The following is a 16,477-nucleotide window of genomic DNA, read 5'->3' on the forward strand; positions in this document are numbered from 1 at the left end:
TATTTTCTTTATTTTGCAGTTTTATTCTAAATTTGGAATATCAAATGATTTAATATCATTGGTCAATATACATCACATGACTATCTGCTCCGGGGCTTGACATTAACATTTTAAACTTGTTTGTCCGAAATGTACATTGTCCAAGTATTTACTATAGTTCAAGGCAAGTGAGTTACTATTCAGTTGTCTGAATGGAAATTTTGCTTGTCTTGGACTATTGAGCTACCCATGGTGTCTAGCCTTTCAGCTCCTCCCATTGGTTCACACATATCCACATTTTGGTTAGTTTTACTTAATGTTATCAAACATTATCAACACTTCGGTAAGAGTTGCTTGTTCCGAGCTCTTGAGTTATGGACATCGGAACACTTTTTTCTGAACCGTCTGTGGCTTTATTGGCATTCTATTAGGAGCACCGATTTTATTTTTTCACAAATGGTTTTATTTCCTGTGTTTTCCATATTGTAATAACTTTCCTTTCTGTGTTTCTAGTGTGTGATGTGTAATAAATTAATATATTGGCATCATTTTGGTGCCCTCCCCCTCTTATTGGTTGTAATGATATAATAAGTCACATGACACTTTTCATGCTGTATTTTGGTTTGTGTACAAGTGAAAATTTCACTGAACTACTGGAGCTTATTAAAATTAATTTAATGTATCTGAAAATGTCTGTTTTATTTTTAAACTGCTTCATTATAAAATCAGAGTGAGAAAAATAGATTCTGGAGAGAAAATCAAATTCTGAATGAAAAATGCAAGGCGAAAATGCATTTGAATGCGGGGAATGAAAATTGATACAGCAACAACATCCTGGAAGAAACTATAGGTAAAAACAGGGAGGTGAGGGGGTAATTTGCATCTTGTCTCCCAGATTTTGTAAATGTAATTCCCCTTAGTGCCTTGGTTATCAATGATGTACATATTTACTAACAAGACTTAAAATTACAAGGTACGAGGGGCGTTCAATAAGTAATGCCTCTGACCTATTTTTCATAACAGGAGATTAATAAAACTTGGCACAGTTATTAGTCTTTCTCTACATAGGAACCACCCAGATTTATGAATTTCTCCCATTGTTTGATGCAGCTCTACAAAAACGGTGTCCAGAACACCCCAGGCTGGTCCTCCAACCACGTCGTAACTTTGGGAAACGCTTTCCTTTCAAAAACAACTTCATGGCTGGAAAGAGATGAAAATCGGAGGGTCAGGAGAGTAAGGGGGATGGGGGGAGGATTTCATAGCCACACGCCCGTGCTTCTGATCTGGCGACATGCGAGTTGTGGACTAGAGCATTGTCCTGCAGGAGGAGGATACCTTGCCCTGCCTCTTGATTTTGATGGCTTCTCTTAATTTCATCAAAAGTGAAGCGTAATAGGCTCCTGTAATTGTAGTACCCTTTGCCAGGAAATCTGTCATCACTACTCCGTCCTGGTCCCAGAAAACTGAGCATGATCTTGCCAGCAGAGGGCTGCACCCTTGCCTTCTTTGGAGGTGGTGAGTCCAAGTGCTTCCACTGCATTGACTGGGCTTTGGTCTCTGGATCATAATGATGGACCCAAGTTTCATCCTGTGTAATCAGTCTTTTGAAAACTTCTTCTTGGCACATCTCCAAATTCGTCCTCGAGCACTCAACGCATTCTTGCTTCTGGAAAGGTTTCAGCAACCTGGGAATCCATCTGGCAGACACCTTATGCATATGCAAATGGTCATGAATGATAGTTTCCAAAATGGCTGCCTCAACCTGACAGACAGATGCCTCATGAATGGCAGAAGAGGGACGACCAGGTCTGGGAGCTGTTTCCACAGACTTCCATTCAGACAGAATGTTTGAATTCACGATGCCAGCGTTTTACAAGTTCATATGATGGGGCATCATCACCATAAGTTTCTTTCATTTTATCAAAAGTCTCCTTTGGTGTGCGTCCTTTCAAATACAAAAATCACTGCGCGACACTTAACTGGCTCCATTTCACACCTGACTCAGTTGAAACACCTGTGAATCAGAAACCACAATTAGTTCAGAGCTGTTTTTTGCAACATAACCCATAGAGATGTAAATCATTACACATCCAAAATTTCATTGAGATCAGACAACTGGAAGTGGGTCAGGGGTATTACTTATTGAATGCCCCTTGTACTTGAGAGAATAACTCAAAGTATACATAAAAGCATTACAGCCATCACATTGGCAGATATGTAGCAGAGGACAATACTACCCTGTACTGCCTGAGTGCAGACTTTGCGGTATCCTTGTGATAACCTTCTTATACATCTTTTTCCTGAGAAATAATGGACTAAAATATGTTTTGTATGAACATTTAATCTCAGTGCAGGGTTTAACATTTGTTGCGTACTATTAGCTGTTCTGTTTCCAATGTGAACGAAGGAAAAACGGCAGTCTATTGTATTTTGTTAGATGGCCACTTTGATCACATGACCCATTCTTTAAATTCATTGTATTTATGCTAATTGTAAAACAACCTCATTTGATATGTAGTGTAAACTGACATTTTAGCGTAATCACTGTATACATCTTGTAAATTGTTATTGTGAATCAGACCTTGCATATTTGCTTGCTTTAACCAGTGTGCAACATATGGAGTTGATGACAAGCTATTGTAAAAGTTGGATGGGGTTTTAAACAACTCCAACCACACAGGTAGGTCCTCTCAAGATTGAGCTATTACTGATTTTGATGGACGTTCTCTGAGAAATTGAAATTTTGATTGTCACATGGTTGTATTGAATCATGCATGAGTAAATGACAAAGCATTTCATACATCTTTTGTTTTTATGTAAACCAACCCACATTCAGGGTCTGTCTGGGATGTCAAATTCAAATTACAGCTGTAAATCAGAAAACTAACAGATTACAAACAATACAACATTTTTATAATAAAATATTTATTAATGTATAAAAAGTTAATATTTTGATAAATGTGCTGAAACAATAAAAATTACAGAAATATTGACAATATGAACCAAATCTGATACAAATAAACTAATTTTAATTTTTCACCTTTTACAATACCATGAATACCAAATGAGCATAAATAAATGCGTGCTTTAGTTATTTATACTATTTCAAAAACTGAAATTGTTAATAAAAAAAAATTACTATACTAATATGCAAGGTAAAATACATGTGCATGTTTTGTACCAAACAGAATTACTATAGAATAATCAGTAAATTAAGTGGTACTAATGATAAATCTGAGTGCAGAATTAGATACATAACTTTGTTTTAGCACCAATTAAATACGTTTATTACAGGACAAAAAATAATGCCTTTCTGACAACTCAGTTTGAACACCATAATTTTTCCCTCCAAAAGTTTTGAGTATTTTACTAAAATCTTTTTTTTTAAATAATTTATTTATGGAAAAGTGAAAATGTTAAGTGAAGGATTAAAATGGCTATTTCTTTTACACGATAAATACATATGAAAAATAATTTAATACAAGCTAAGTTTTTTTATATTTCAATTTTTGTTCGTTAGTGGCAGCACATATAGGTGAAGCTGTAGCTTCTAATTGTTAATGAGATTCATTACATATATGGCAATGAGTTCCACATAAAACAATACGACACAGTGAGTACCTTTAATGCATGAAAGTTGCATTATAATAAGCTACTCTGTGAAGTACCCATCATCAGACCAGTACATACACCATAAAATAAAATGTTGAGAGGGCAGGTTGATTTGTTAATAATAGAGAGTTAGGGGGCTTTGTTTGTTCTTGAAGGTCAGTAACATTGTAGGCATGTTTATTGAAGCGATAAGCACCTCCAGCACTCTCAAAATGAAGTGTGTAAAAAGGTCATGGCAGGATATCCACTTTTATAGTTTCAGATTTTTTAGCATCATTTTATGTTTTTATTTCGGCGTGGGAGTGACGTTTCACATATCTGGGAATTCAAAACATATGAAGGGCACTGAGTGGAATGTAATTCACTACTTGTTTTTCACCATTTTTTATTATCAGTTTTTGATACTACATACCACATTAGCAGGACTAATTTACTTACAAACCCTGTGTGTAGTACCAAGGAAGTTTTACTGTACGGACACAGTAAATTGCGCCCTCTAGTGGCAGTGTGAACCTATAGCATAATAGACCACTTTCCCGGAAGTCGCAAAACTGGGGTGCAAGAATATTCCTGCTTTGTCATGGCGAAAAATACAAATAAGTCAGTTTGCTGATAGTCGATAGAAGGAAATTTTATTTTTGTTACGTCGATTGGTACACCCAGAAACACAATATTTTTTTGTATCACGCGTGCAAGTTTACGTTACACCCCAAAATGACATGCGCGTGCATGTGAAACGCCGTATCTTCGACTTCCGGGAAAGTGGTCTATAGGTGAAGGCGATGTCGAGCAAAGCAAACAACAGAATATTTCAAATCTTTAAACAAATTTTGATGAAAGACTACTATTCAAAATAATATTGCCGTTGCACACCTTACACCAATTATGCACAGACTGCTGGATAGGAATAGTATATTCTCAGCCGAGTTCAACGCAGCTGTCAATCCGTCAAAAATGTGAATAGCTACGTAAATAATAATTATAACATGTCATGATGATGTGATGCTACGTGACGTCATTCACTACTTTTTTTTCTCTATTTTCTAGTACGTAACTAATTCTGAAAAGCTCCTGGCATCATCTTCATTTTCTCGCAGAATTTGCTTTTCTGCTGATCTTTTTCGACTTGTCACTAGTTTTTGGTGGTGCTGCTGCCGCCGCTTGGGTGTGTCGACCATATAAACTGGAGGAAAGAAATAACAAGCATGTTAGGTGTGCAGTTCTGGTGTCAATTTTTGTCTATGATAATGTTAATTTTTGAACCAAGCAGACCAGGGTTTCACAAGCCATTAGACTTTAACGACTTCTATGTTGCATGACTAGAGAAGTTGCCAGTGCCTAAATTTATCCGCCCATGACAAGACTTACTATTTATAAGTATCAGATCTGATATAATCAAACACATGACCTATTCCTGCTTGGAACTGATCAGCTATTGGTGCAGCCCAAGGATTGTTGTCACCTTTAAAGACGCGCCTTTCTCCAACAAGATCCAGTTTACCTAAAAGAGTAAATTTTATATCATATTACTGTAAGATTAAAATGCATTTGTAATAATGTAAAATAGTTTATATATTCATTTGAATTTCACTTCAAATCATCAAACTTAAATTCCAGTGAAATTATTTTCACTGGTTTGCAAGTAATTTATGTGGAATCCATTAGTGACAAATTCTAATATCGAAAAATCGGGAATCATACACCAAATTCGTTTCATTCATTCCCCATTGGAGATCTCAAAATAAGGACAAGTTTGGTATTTTCAACAGGAAAAACATCTTTGTTGAAAAAAATATTGAGAACAGTATATACATGTTAGCTTTACATATTATGTTTCCATTTTTCAGTTTTTTTTCAGAGACTCTCCTCAGCAGTTATCAATGAACGAGATCAGCTAACAGTAATAAACCATGTACTTACCTAACTCTGGAGGAATCACCGTGAGCCGATTGCCCTGTATATGAAGTTCCTTTAATCTTTCCAACCCACCTATTTCTTTTGGCAGTGATATTAAATCATTATCTCTTAGCACCAACTACAGACGAATGTAATCAATTAATGTACAATTTTTTTTGCCAAAATCTGGGTGTAACATTTTTCATATTTTACTATAATTTTTACATTTTTTAACATTTTTGAAAATTAAGGAAAAAAAGGTTCTATGTTGCAAAATGACAGAAGTTCAATTTTTCTGGCTTAAATGTAACAAAAATATTTGCAAGTTTTCTGAGATATGCTCTGAATAGCGCCATTCACAAATGACGTCATGATTAATAATTCATACAGACACTCGGCTCAGACAACTAAGTAAACAAAACAAAAATGGTGACAGATTTATTTATAACTCTTGCAGTATTGAAATAATATAGCAATGACATTATTCAGCCAATACACATGCTTGGAATTCGTTTTTTCCTGCCAAACTTAAGCTAGCATTGAGTTGTTTGAAAATTTATTGAATTTCCAAAATTTTCCAAAATTAGTATTTACAACATTTACACACTTCAGGTACTTTTGTAACTAAAACCCTAATGTAACCGCAATTTTTTCCCAGGAAACTACTTACAATCTGGAGTTTTTGTAGATGACCAATCTCTGCTGGAATTGTCTCAAAATCATTGTCACCGAGATAAAGTGCACGTAGCGTCTCTGTAAATAAAAACAACAACAAATCAGATCCCGCCCAAATTTTCAGCACAAATATTTTCACATTTTGTAAAATTTTCACTTAAAATTTGTAAAAAAACTTGTAGTGAGAGGGGAAAAACTAGTTAAAAATTTAACTGTGATTCAGACAATGTTTAATTAATATTACTACCCATTCACATCATTTGAAAGCTTACACATAGGTGAACACAGTAGTGCATTTGCCGTACCAATGTTTGTTTAAGGGATTACCTGATGTCAACCAGGCTCAGTTAAAACAAAAACACCTGTAGTCCTTAAAGCGAAGTGGTGGTCACCTGTGCACACACAAGAATTGAGTCCCAACCAATGATAACAATACATGCTTAAAATGCAAAGGCTCATGGGTGGACGCTTGTTTGTAAACAATGACATGCTATGGCCATCTGACGCATGTGCAGGTGATGACTCCCCCGCTTTAACTATGGTTCCCCAAAGTGACATTTGTTGGTGAATGAATCTCGGCCAGTTGATTTAGCCTTTCCATTGAGTATGTGACACACTAACCCCGGGAAGGATTAAACCATTATTTGGTGTTCAACCAGGTAGGATCTGAACTCAAGTCTATTGATTATAAGTCTGATGCATCAACAACTACAAAACCTTTCAGCAGTTCCAATTATTTGTCATCTTATCTACTTGTTGCAGAATCTGTGATGAATTCAATAATCAACTGTGACTCCTTAGCTTGGATTAGAATCTACAAAAGTACTCCCTTACCAATCAGAAAAAAGTTTCCAGGAAGGGAATTTTCATTGAGGTTATTGTACATCAAATCCAGTATTTCCAGTTTGGGGAAAGCACCAAATCCTCTCGGAAGACCATTAAGTCGATTAACTCTATAAAGAAATGAACGATTATTAATGAATAGCAATTTTTATGGTGTTTTTGTCAGAATTTTGTACAATTTCACAAAAGTGGGTGGTTCTGTGGTGAATCTTAGTCAAGGACCGTATTTACTCTATAAGAAGAGCATTGCTAAGTTGTAGTTTCCTTATCCTGTGTAGTAAAGCAAAACAATTTTTCACCAAGGAGCCTCTTTCTAAATTCATACTCACAAGAAACTGAGGGCATAATAGTTTATAAGGGTCTATAGAGGTGCATGTAAGTGTGTAAACACACAGCTTCTAATAGATCACATGTTACATTACTGACTTTAGAAAGCCAAACAAGATGGAAATTATATTTAATTTAAGTGAGATTTATATATGAGCTGATCCAAATGTAACAAAATCAGAGAGCTTTGTTCACTCATCTACATCACCTGAAACTACGTCTGACCCAATGATATGAAAATTGCATTCAGGTACATGTAGCTTTCCTCTGAAGAAATTTGTTAACCAATCAGAGTGCCTTACTGACAACAGCCTGCAACAGAAGTTCCGATTGGTCACTGATCTGCACATACTTAATATAATGTAGCTATACTACATCAGCAGCCATTTATTAACCTCAAACAGAGTCTCTACCTACCGTACATCAAATTTACCATACTCATCCTACTTAGCGCCCAGGGTAATCAGCTCAAGAAATTTTTAGGGGGGTGGGCCCTTAGTCGAGCACTCCACTCGAAAAATTGGCAAAATGACAATCTTAGTTTACCATGTGCTAGATTGGTGGAATAGTAAGCCGTTTTTGCGAAAAGAGTTGCATTGTCACAGCACTTTTACATTTTTACGTTTTGTTTAACAGGTCACTGTTAAAGTGTAGTTTATGCACGGTTACCGTGGTCTTCGCATTTGCACATTATTCCCTGTGGCCAATATCCATGCTGTACTGAATAAATTTGATTACCGGTATTCGAAAAAGTCAAACAATGATCAAAAAGCAGGTTTTATGACTAGACAGTCAAATTTGGAGCATTTTGGAAGGGATGGATGCTTAGCCGAACGTGAACCCGAAAACAGAAAAGCCCCAAAAGTGGGGGTGGGTGCTTAGTCGAGCATAGGCTGAGCTGGACTAATACGATAAATCAGATTAACAAATTGGAAAAGTTAGACAAAATAAATGGTATTTTATGTAAGATCATACTCCCCCTTTTCCCTCATACACAAAAGTAGGATATTTTTGACTACGAAAATTATAAAACAATGTTAACCACCTAGATAGCACTTTGACTCACAAATGAAATACATTATTTAAGTGAACTTTGACAATTTGAGAACAACTTTAAATTACACACAACTCATACTGATCTTTTGGTGCAATTAACTTAAAGGCCCAATTCACTTGCCCTGGGCAAGTGTGAATTGGAGGTGTGACTATGCTAATGAGTGTTGTTAATCACTTGCATAGCCTATGACGCACCCTGTTTCAGCGGTCCAACATCACGTGACTTTGATTGACAGTAGTTAATTATTCCAGATTAGTAGCGTGTCCCTTTCCTCGGTTCGAGTTTTTTACTTTTATCCGCCAAAATCTCAGCTCGTACACTATTTATTGTCATAAATACTACATACAGTCACTGCTGTGATATTCATAGTCACATGCATCCACTTTGGCACGACATAATCAACCTGTAAGTTCGAGAAAACGCGCTATTACCGGGGCTTGGCTGGAGCTGTTTACTACAGCGTGACAAGCAAGGAAATAATCCCTATTGTTTAGGACCGTATTTATAGTATACCTGGGCCTTTAAAGAGGAACCGCTCAATCCCATGGATTGCACCAAAGAATCATGGGACACTATTGTTTATGTTGTTTACAATGTTAATCTATCTTTTGTTATCAATTGTTTATTTTAATCCAGAAAGTAAAATTGTTGTGAGATTAGACTTAACTGGAAGGTGCCCCTTTAATGCATGCGAGGTATGTAAATGTGTCAAAATGGGCGTAGTGCGAGTGGTTAGTGCTAGTAGCACTAATCCGAAATAGTACTAGATCTAGTGCTAAAATGGCACTAGATCTAGCGCTAAAATGGCACTAGATCTAGTGCTAAAATGGCACTAGATCTAGTGCTAATATGTACATAGTGCGAGTGGCATTGATATCGCATTGTCAACGACGTCAATACATCCCGTAATTGTCCGAAAATGAATTAATATTTATGTAAATTGTTGTATCTTTCATTCATTGGAAATGTGCTGCAGTGGGAAAATTGAGAATGTACATGAATGTCATTGTCCACGTTTGTCGTAATCACGGTTACTAAAAGAGACGTTTGAAACAACGCGATCGGCCGGGAAACTAGCTCCACGGACAGTGAAACTGCAGGTCAAACTTCGCAATTTTTACAAATTGTGAATAGATACACTGTATGAAATCGTATTGTGTGGAAGTTTGTGTTTTCAGCTTCGGTGGATATAAACTTGTAACTTGTATGTAAATGGGGGAATTCAGCGTTGATTTTGTTTAAATCGCTGACGTGCCGTTTTATTTCTAGTCGGCGCCACATTTAATGAAAATAGATCTTCAATGAAATTATGATGCCATATATGAACTAAATAAAAAAATTGTATACTCCTAGTCTAAGTCCCGGGTCCCTGTAAAACTCGGTGGATTTTGTGTGTACGGCGACCTGTGAATGGGCATGTCGCTCAGTACCGCTGGGAACCAGACAGAAAATGAACCGTTGTCTGGTTGTCATGACATTGACCTTTGCGGACATAATCAACCAATGATAAAAGTGGATTCACACAATCCTGTTGTTACATTGTACCAAAGAGCATAGACCTTAGAATGTCTATGCAAGGAGGTACTAACGGAAGCAGCGACAACCCCTCTCAAGTGGCCATTTAAGCCTCTTAACTGACTTATTCCCCTTTGTTTCAACCCAAGTTAATCCTGACAAGGACACTGTCAAGCTCATCTTTACACAAGTAACCAGTTAGCGGAATATGATATAACCTCGCCGATTTTTTAACATGATCATATAATATATGTCTAGACACTTTCTCAGCAATAGTATTTTTTAGGAGTCCTATTATTTGTTCTAGACTCTCGAAATTTTGTTCTTGTTACAGTTGCTAATAATTAAAACATGCGAAATCTGTGAAGTTACAAGTTAGTCTGTTGAATTTCCGGTTGTGAAATGCGTATTTTAACCCTTCACAGCTAAACAAACCCAGTGCGCATACGTGATGACCGTAGTTTTGTATAGCGGCGATTTTTCGGCAGTTTTTAAATATTTTGGCGTAATTTTTTAGACATTTCAATCTTTCCGGACGCCTAAAATAGTCTATTTAAGCACCGTCCCTCAACACGGACGGTGATTTAAATTTTTATTCAAGAGCGTGTTTATTGTTACAAGCGTGAATGGGTAAGCTTCGTTTGGACAAAGAGCTGCTATCACTGTAAACAATATTAAATTATTCTTCTGATGCTCAGTTCATCTTTTGAAAACAACTATTTTTTGACTTGAAAAAAAAAATCATGCCATTTTCCCATCAAAATCCAAGCCAAAATATCGTACTACAACATCGGCAAATCTCTTCCGCGTTGCGTTCAAGCTATTTAAATGAGCTATGGTGATTTGAACACATGGGCATCCTTCAGCATTTTGATTGGTTAATTAGTGATTTGACCTATTAGCTCAACTCATGCAAAAGAAACATGGCGGATACCCATACAGCATCGAACGTTTATATGCGATCGGAATCATTTGCTTACGATGAAACTAAGTGAATTTTATTTGAATTTCATAACAATTCAACGAATTTATTTTTTGTGCATTATTATAATCACTACTGAATAATATTCAACAATTGTGAGACGCAGCATGACCGGATTGCGCAACCATAATCATTTGCTACTACGCAATGCAGTTGTGTTCGTTTTTATTTGAAACTTCGTTGAGAATATACTTTCGTTACCAATAAAATAAAAACAAATGTATTTGAAAAATGACACTGGGCGATATTGTAATGAAATTGCAGGCGGTCTACTTTTTAATTCAACAAGAATTATTAATTATTATTGTTAACTCTGCAATAGTTTCTTTCGTCTTAGGTGGCCCAACTGACGGTGTTGAAAGTCTGCGTAGTTAGATACTTCAATGATGAAAATGGAAGTCCCCAAAAAATATTTGATGATTATTTTTTTAAATTCTGAGCCCAAAATAAGTGCCCACCAGCCGTGAAATCCCCAGGGAGATTTTCGGATGGCTAATTTACGACGGCATATAAAGAAAGTATTATTATGGATATCTCGCGTATATTGCCGATGTTTTATACTGTTTGTAGTTTGAATATGAAAGTGGTTGTTGATGCCCCTCCTATTATTCGACGTCGTTGACAATGCGATAACAATGCCACTCGCACTGTGCACATTTTAGCACTAGATCTAGTGCCATTTTAGCACTAGATCTAGTGCCATTTTAGCACTAGATCTAGTACTTTTTCGGATTAGTGCTACTAGCACTAACCACTCGCACTACGCCCATTTCGACACATTTACAAACATGTGCATGCATATAACTATATTATTTACTTACGCCAAGTTAAGGATCTTTAGATTAGGAAGAGTACTTAAGTTGATTGGAATTTCCTCAATGTGATTATTAAATAGATTCAATGATTCCAGACCTTGTAGTTCTGCTATACTTGGAGGAACAACTACAAATAATAAAATGAAGATTATTAGAAACAAATTATCATTGCTATGGTGATGATAGCATCGCCAGAAATACCAAATGAACACATTCCACTGTGACAAATCAACTTTACAAATTGCCCAAACACAAAATATGCCTCACTGTGACTCTTTGCAATATCATGCAAGTTGATTGCCCTTACATTTCTCTGCCTTTCATTATCTTACCTACAATTCGGTTGTGACTAAGTGTTAACTTTGTAAGGTGCCGCAAACCAACTGTAATGAAACAATAAAACCAAAAGGTTAGTGAGAATGACTTATTCACTACATTGTATCAGATAAAATGAAATTAACATGTAATAAAAATATTGTTGTTGTTGACAAATTTGAATGTTGAAGATAGGGCTTGGCTTATAAATGATCAGCTTTCATTAAAATTCAAATATTCAATGGTGATTGGCTCAAAAGTTAATCATTATCTATGCCTATAATGAGCACACATGCCTTTCAGTGACATAGCAACTGACGTATTCAAAATGCATAATTTTTGCAATTTGATAATTTTATGTCATTCACGAAGACAAAATTTTGCAAAAGTTGCTGTCATAGGACTCCAATCAAATTTTCACTGCTACAAAATTTTACCATTTTTCAAAGACAAGCAAAAGTTTGACTCTCATGAATTAAAAGGGATTTAGTCTTGAAAAAATATATCGGGGTATATTATATGATTGTTGATTCAATAAAAAATACATTTTGATGTACATTCATAACATTGATATCATTTATGAATTTTCTATCATATTCAAAGGGTTTTCATTTTCAATTTGTAAAACATAAATGAATACAAGAAGTTGTTGTTCTAGGCAACTACTGTAAAATCTGTATTAAACGCTGCAGCTTCTATTAAAATGGTACAATGCAACAGATAGGATGCGGCTTCTAATAGAGCATCTACACATATGAATCAAAGAAAGCTTAGAAAGAACTCCCGTGTGCTGAGAGTATTGAAGACACATTAAAAATTAATTCAAAATTACTTGTACATGAGATATTGATGGAAAAGCTGAAAACTAATTATGTAAATCAGGTAACTAATATGAACAGAACAGAACAAAAAAATTATGAATTATTATGCTAACTAGAGAATTAATATGAACAAATTTTAACCCAAAATTAATCAGGCCTGCCTATTGTCCTAGAGCATTTATGTACCAAATTTTATTCAAATGTGATGATCAGTAATTGAGATATCAGTGTTAATTAATTATGTTAATTAGGTGATTAATAGCATAAATATTTACCAAAAACTAATTGGGTCTCTGCATAGTTCTCTTTAAAAGTTTCATTAAAATCCAATTCGTGGTTCTTTATATATCAGTGGAACATTATTCAAATCAGGTAATTAATATCCAATTAAAACTAATCAGGTCTCTGCATAGTCCTAGAAGATCTATGTAGCAAGTCTCAATAATTTAAAATATGATGATTAGTACTTGAGATATCAGGCAAAAAGCTGAAAATTAACTAAGTATGCTAATAAGGTAATTAATATGCACAAACATTTACCCCAAAACTAATCAGGGGTCTGCACAGTCCTTAAGTAACTACTGTAGAATACTATATTTTCGCTTGGAATTTATTTTCGCTACTTTAGCTGAAGGGATGATTCTGTGAAAGTAAAATCCAGCCAATATACTTTTTTCCCTATATTTCACATTAAACTCATCAAAAATCAGTGAAAATAAATTCCATACAAAACGCCCAAAAAGCATTTCAGCGAAAATTAATTCCAGCGAAAATAAAGTATTCCACAGTATGTACCAAGTGTCATTGAAATGTGATGATTACTACTTGAAATATCAAAAGCTGAAAATTAATTAATTATGCAAATTAGGTAATTAATATGTACTCATATTACCCTAAAAACTATCAGGTCTGTGCAGTGTCCTATGACATCTATGTACCAAGTTTTATTGAAATGTGATGATTAGTAATTGAGATATCAGTGGAAAAGCCAAAATTGATTAATCATTATGCAAATTAGGTAATTAATATTGTACAGATTTTTACCCAAAACTAATCAAATCTGCGCATTAGTTTGGAGCATCTATGTGCCAAGTTTCATCAAAATCCAATGAGTGGTTCTTTAGATATCAGTGAAACAGTCATGCAACAGCTAAAAATCAGCTAATTATCATGCAAATTAGGTAATTAATATGCATGAATTTTTTCCAAAACCTAATCAAATCTGCACATTGGCCCAGAGCATCTATGCACCAAGTTTCATCAAAAATGATAAATCAATGTATGGTTCTTGAGATATCAGTGGAACAGACACACACACAGACACACACACACACACACTAACTGCAAAGACTCCCTTTTTGTGCATCGCACACGGGAGTCAAAAAATTTTTGCGTCTCAATTGTTCAAAAAGAATGGGTGCATCTTGTCTATTAGGGATGTGCCTTCTAATACAGATTCTACAGTACTATTTCTGCAGGAGTCAGGCTACATACATGTATCTATATTCATAGTAAGTATACATGTAGGATCAGCTGAATTTTTTATGGTTCAGTATCTTAACACAAAGACCCCCTTGAAAATGACACATAGCCCATAGTTGCCGTTTGAAGGTTAGACTTTGCTCAATTTGTTTTTATCTAATGACAGTAGATCACTTAATAGTAAGTGACCAAATTGAACTGAAATACATGGACATCGATAGGTGAGGATCAGCCCTGAGGATAATGCTGTAAAACTATTTATTTTCACTGGCTTTTACATGTAATTTCATTATTTTGATGTTTTGAATTAGTATAGTCACATGATATTAAGTTTATGAATTTGCCAGGAAAACAATGAGTTCTATTATAATTTCACATGTTCACAGCTCCTTAACATGGCCATTATTAAGACCTGGTCTAAACCCTTTGTACAGGCTATAAATGAAGTGTGTGTGTGAACAGTTTGCTCAAACTAAGCAATAAGCATTATTTGGGACTACCCATGACAAGATTATATTCATTAACCATACGAATGATTTAATATTACTTGTACATTCTAATTTTATAACTATTCATCTTGGTGTGTCATTTCTGATATGGACAAGCAAAATAATCACTTTGTTCGCAAGAAAAAAATTGACTGACAGCGAGTCTCTGTATCACCGGTACTTTTGTTGATCTGCAACTTGCACATAAGCACATCTAGGTACTTTATTTTCAAGAAAACATTAATTGACGATGAGTCTCTCTGTTACTTCTGTTATTCTGCAACTTGCACTTTCGGCTTTTGTGATCAATTGATTTATATTCATGGGCTAAAATGCATATATACTTTTTTGGTTATTATACTGAGAAATCAAAGTTAAAATGGTGCAAGATTTGTATATTCTTAGCAAGTTTAGTCGTCACTTTTAGTCCCAAGATTTAGTCAGTTGGTCTCTCCTATGTGTGTATGCAACTGGACGCATGGAGTCTGGAACATATACATGATTCTTGAGTTTCATAATAAATGCTTTCTATTAATAATTGCACTTTAAAATAATATTCATGAGATATGTCTATGTCATAACCTCAATAAAGTTATATTACCATGTTGTGTGCATGATTCAGGTCATTCAAATGTATTCAACAACGCATTCTTGACAGCAACGTGGTCGATCTAGTGGGGATAGGTAATGTTGTTCACACTGACAAATTTTGAAAAAGTCTACAAATCTACATCTACACACACTTCCACTGAGAGGATCCTTTGAATTTCAATGGATCAATGTTGTTGACACTGACAAATTTTGAAGAGGTCTACAGATCTACATCTACACACACTTCCACTGAGAGGATCCTTTGAATTTCAATGGATCAATGGATCCTCTCACTCCCAAAGTCTTGCGTTACCACCTATTCCTTCATAACTCCCTTCAAAATCATCTACATTGTCCCTTAAAAACAATCAACATGAATTAAATATAATTAATAAATAATACATGTCTACTTCAGTTAACTTCACCAATTTTTAGTTCTGGTTCCCATAACTCTGAAGCTGTATATATGCAGATATATGGGATAGGCTTTAATCTGCCTGCAGTAGAACGAACTTTAACACAACAATGGGTTTTAATAAATTAAATAAAACTAAGTATGGCCAAATATTATATTTCTTTCACTGTTTTGTCATTCCAACGAACGATAAGGAGTCGCGTCCTTTTAAATTGTGAGAACGATATATAGTTCCGTCAGCGATATAGTTTGCTTGCAGTCGAAAAATATAACTTACTAGTCTGGTTCCCTTCCTATTATTTCGTGTGTCCTTCGGCCCTTTCATAGTGGAAAGGACCGAAATTACTCGCGAAATTAGAAGGTAGCCAGGCTATAATATAGACATCTTACAAGAACTTAGAAAATATAGGTGTTATCTTTTCGAACTTACGTAGTCCCGGCACGTCCATTATGTTTGTAATGTTTCTTTCACTGAGATCAAGTTCTTCTTGTCCATGTTCTTTGCAGTCATCCACTTGCTTTTTGGCAGATTTTGACATTTTGAAAAGGAAGTAGTAAAATCAGTACAGTGTCAAAATACATACACAGAAGTGGTACCGGAAGTGCCGAACAGCACCTTCTTTAGAAATTGTACCGCTCCTAAAAATATAGTGCGTCGTTG

The 16,477-nt window shown here is 35.3% G+C and overlaps 1 protein-coding gene across 1 annotated transcript; it reads right to left on the reverse strand.

Annotated features, from left to right (window-relative positions):
* Positions 1–4,633: 4,633 nt before the first annotated feature.
* LOC100371991 (ras suppressor protein 1-like) lies at positions 4,634–16,394 on the reverse strand. Its single transcript, XM_002740575.4, has 8 exons — positions 16,247–16,394; positions 12,037–12,087; positions 11,711–11,831; positions 7,000–7,118; positions 6,161–6,243; positions 5,515–5,629; positions 4,963–5,095; positions 4,634–4,777 (listed from the first exon to the last, which is right to left on the reverse strand). Exons 1-8 carry the CDS (start codon positions 16,353–16,355, stop codon positions 4,678–4,680), a joined length of 831 nt encoding a protein of 276 aa, XP_002740621.2. The 5' UTR covers positions 16,356–16,394; the 3' UTR covers positions 4,634–4,677.
* Positions 16,395–16,477: the final 83 nt, after the last annotated feature.

This window comes from Saccoglossus kowalevskii, chromosome 21 (assembly GCF_978046115.1).
Source record: "Saccoglossus kowalevskii chromosome 21, keSacKowa6.1, whole genome shotgun sequence".
In the NCBI taxonomy this organism is placed as follows: domain Eukaryota; kingdom Metazoa; phylum Hemichordata; class Enteropneusta; family Harrimaniidae; genus Saccoglossus; species Saccoglossus kowalevskii.